Genomic DNA, 3,169 nt, shown 5'->3' on the forward strand with positions numbered 1-3,169 from the left:
AAGATTTGATATTTGACATGATAAGCAATCCGACAAAGATTACTACAATGCAAATGATAAAGATGTATGAAATGATAATTTGAGCCATTAATTGTGGGTCTGATGAGAAGTTTGTACGCGTTGCTTGTGAAAACTCAATAAATGAAGTGAATTTGGTAGTATGATCACATTCACATGTAATTGAATCACTCGATTTCTGAAGTGTGACACATCCATTCGATTTCCATGCCTTCAGAGTTTCATTCCAATACATACATATAAAGTTATATTTGAGGTTGAAAGGTTTCGTAAATTGTTCAATTTGAGAAATCATGGAAGTGTTGACAGCTGGAAAGTTCATTCGGATAGGTTTTGACAAATTGGTGAGAGCAGTAATCAACCCATTCTGTAAATATTCCACAGATATAATTGGAGAAATGGAAACACGAACAAATGGGGTAGATGATGATGAATTATTGGTTGATAGGGTGGAATTGCTTGTGAAATTGTTCGAAAGAGATTGAATAGTATTCAACAAATCTTGCGAAGTATCTGCAATGATTGTTGTTGTGGTCGAGTTAAATTCAAATTGTACGGTTTGACTTGGTACGATCTTTGAGCTATATAAATACTTGACACTTCCTAATGATAATTTCTTTCCTGATTGAGCAGTTTTGGAAATTAATGAATCTGGCGTTGCAATGGTGATGCTTCCATTGAGTGCAAGAGGTTGGTTACTTGTTTGATTCGTCAAATCTGGTAATATCACTACCTCGAAAGCTTCATTTTTCAAAACATGTGGGTCTGTCGTGTTTGTCGTCAATGCTGTCACTGAAATCATATTTTCGATTACTGAGCTATACTTGTCATTGGTATATGATTGCAATGCCGTCATGCAATTTGATATAATATCCAACACATCTTGGACCGTATCAATATAACTACTTATGGAATCAACCTCAGAATTGGAAGATTGATTGGATGCATAATTCTTCGAAAGAGAAACCATAATTTTTGAATAATCGCTTATGAAATCAGTAATTCCTCCAACACTCATTTGTGTTAAATCCTTTTTAAATGAAGAAACAGACTTAAATGAGTTGACCAATGACTTGGTATCATGGAGCGATGAAGTATTTGGATTCATGGCACAGAGAGCCATCGTTAGTGAGTCCAATAATTTTTGTTTTTTTGAAGTCAATGCATAAAGTAAGGAATTTGTCGATGCTTGTTCCAAATCAACCAATGACAATTTTCTCAAGTTATCAAAAGATGTAAATTCGTCATAGCTTTTGATGATCATTTTGTTCGTGGACCATGAATTGATATTTTGACCATTCAATTTCTTGGCTAACACTTGAGCCGAGTAATTTCCAGCCATGGTGAACACTGGTGGTAACACAATTTCAAACCTTGGAGGAGAAAAAATGTTGTCCCAAATTGCGGTCAGTGTGGAAGTTGATAATTGCGGTGTGATTGAAATATTAGAACCACCCACTTCTTGAAATATTTGGTAACTAAAGTTTGCTTGCAAGAGCGAAAGATAGTTTGATATCGTCACAGAGAGTTTTGGCTTTCCTGAAGTATCATTCACATAGGTCGTGGATGGAATGAATGAAATGGTTAGTGTGGGGTCATTTCTCATCGTTGTTGCCGTGATGACAATTCCATCAACAAACAACAATACCAACCACAAAGCGATCGCCAACACAAAGAGAGAACGTGTTAAGCGCTGATGATGACTCGGTTCCTCTCCTGCACCTACAGAGCGTCGGTGGTTGGTTGACATTCCTTGGTGGACGATGTCAAAGATATTTTTTTGTGAGATGCGAACAAAGTTGGATGATTTTTTTGCGACTTCTAACAGATCAATGGTCGCGGACAGAAGGAAAAAGGAAGGCCTCAATATCCTTCTCCATGAAAATGAAAATTTTCTTTCAGATAATAAGAACAAATAGTTGTTTCATCAATAGTTTGAGTTATATGGTTTGTCCAAACATTATTTCACACTTAGGTTGCATGTAAGTTTTATTCGTTTACAAGAACCATTACTAGAGCCATCATGATTAATGCTAAAGTTGTTGCAACAGAATAGATACTACCAAATTGTAACGATCCGTAACTTGCTGCTGTACTTCTCGATAGCTTTGGTGAACCATATGAACTTCCATCTCTGGTAATCTTATTTGAGAATTCAATAGGCCTTTCATAAGCATTGACCAGAGCTTTCTTTGAATCTACAACCTTAATAAATGTTTGAAATTCACCAATTTGCGCACTGTTCTTTGCCTGGAATGAAAATCTCAAAACCTGTCCTGATTTGATATATTCCTTTGCCAGAATCGTCATTGTGAACTCTTGATTTGAGACAGTTACAATACTAGCGGTGGTATCCAAAGTTGTCGTTCCATCCAGCAAAGTTATAGGAATCATCGTATTATTCACAAAAGATTGTGGCACACTCAATCCACTAAATCTAAAAACAAATCTCTCTCCATAGAAATGTCTTACTGGAGCCCATGTCACAATTTTCACAACATAATTCGAGATTGTTGAGAATTTGTTATTTTCAATGGTGAGAGAGGCACATGGAGAATCCGGAAATCTCGCAACGCTACAATGAATGATAAAATCATTGGGCATCCATTTCGCCGGAATCATTGACATGTTTGTTCTTGCACTCGATGAGATTGGAAATCCCCATGCATCACAAAATTGTGAAAGATCTCTTTGAACAATATTTGCCAATCTCACAACCCATTGATCTCTCTTTTCATCGTCATTACGAGGTAATGCTCCAAAACCTTTCTGTTCTGAATTGTAATAACTTGCAAATGTTTTTCTAATGGCAACCCATCCAAATGCTTGAATTTGATCGAGATAGAACAGAACACCTGCCGAGGTCCAATCTCCTTTAAATGTCTGATTATTGTTTTTGTATTCTTTTTCTAAACCACGAGGAGGATTATAAGCACGTGCATAGGTGAAGGAATTTTCTGGAAAATTTTCTTCCAAATAGAGAGAGTAAATGTTGTTGGTGAGCTCACCGGATTGATCATAGGTCCATTCTCCTCGTTGGAACTTTGTGTTTCAATATCTCGAGATGTCATGAAAAAATATTGCCAAACCATTAATATACTTACGTTGTGACCTAATTCATGGTAATGTCCCCAACGAGAGACTGCATTTG

General features: G+C 36.5%; 2 protein-coding genes across 2 annotated transcripts in view; both read right to left on the reverse strand.

Moving 5' to 3' along the window:
- Positions 1–1,624, reverse strand: part of FDP41_010207 (uncharacterized protein) — a gene marked incomplete at both ends in the record, with an annotated part of 4,584 nt that extends 2,960 nt beyond the window's left edge. Inside the window, one exon of the mRNA XM_044700480.1 lies at positions 118–1,624. Coding sequence (XP_044556247.1) covers positions 118–1,624 — 1,507 coding nt within the window. The remainder of the gene's footprint in view (positions 1–117) is intronic.
- A 383-nt stretch (positions 1,625–2,007) lies between these two features.
- FDP41_010208 (uncharacterized protein) overlaps positions 2,008–3,169 on the reverse strand; it is a gene marked incomplete at both ends in the record, with an annotated part of 1,295 nt that continues 133 nt past the window's right edge. The window contains 2 exons of the mRNA XM_044700481.1: positions 2,008–3,060; positions 3,123–3,169. The exon at positions 3,123–3,169 is cut by the window's right edge and continues 133 nt beyond it. Coding sequence (XP_044556248.1) covers positions 2,008–3,060; positions 3,123–3,169 — 1,100 coding nt within the window. The remainder of the gene's footprint in view (positions 3,061–3,122) is intronic.

This window comes from Naegleria fowleri (assembly GCF_008403515.1).
Source record: "Naegleria fowleri strain ATCC 30894 chromosome Unknown tig77, whole genome shotgun sequence".
Taxonomy (NCBI): Eukaryota; Heterolobosea; class Eutetramitea; order Acrasida; family Naegleriidae; genus Naegleria; species Naegleria fowleri.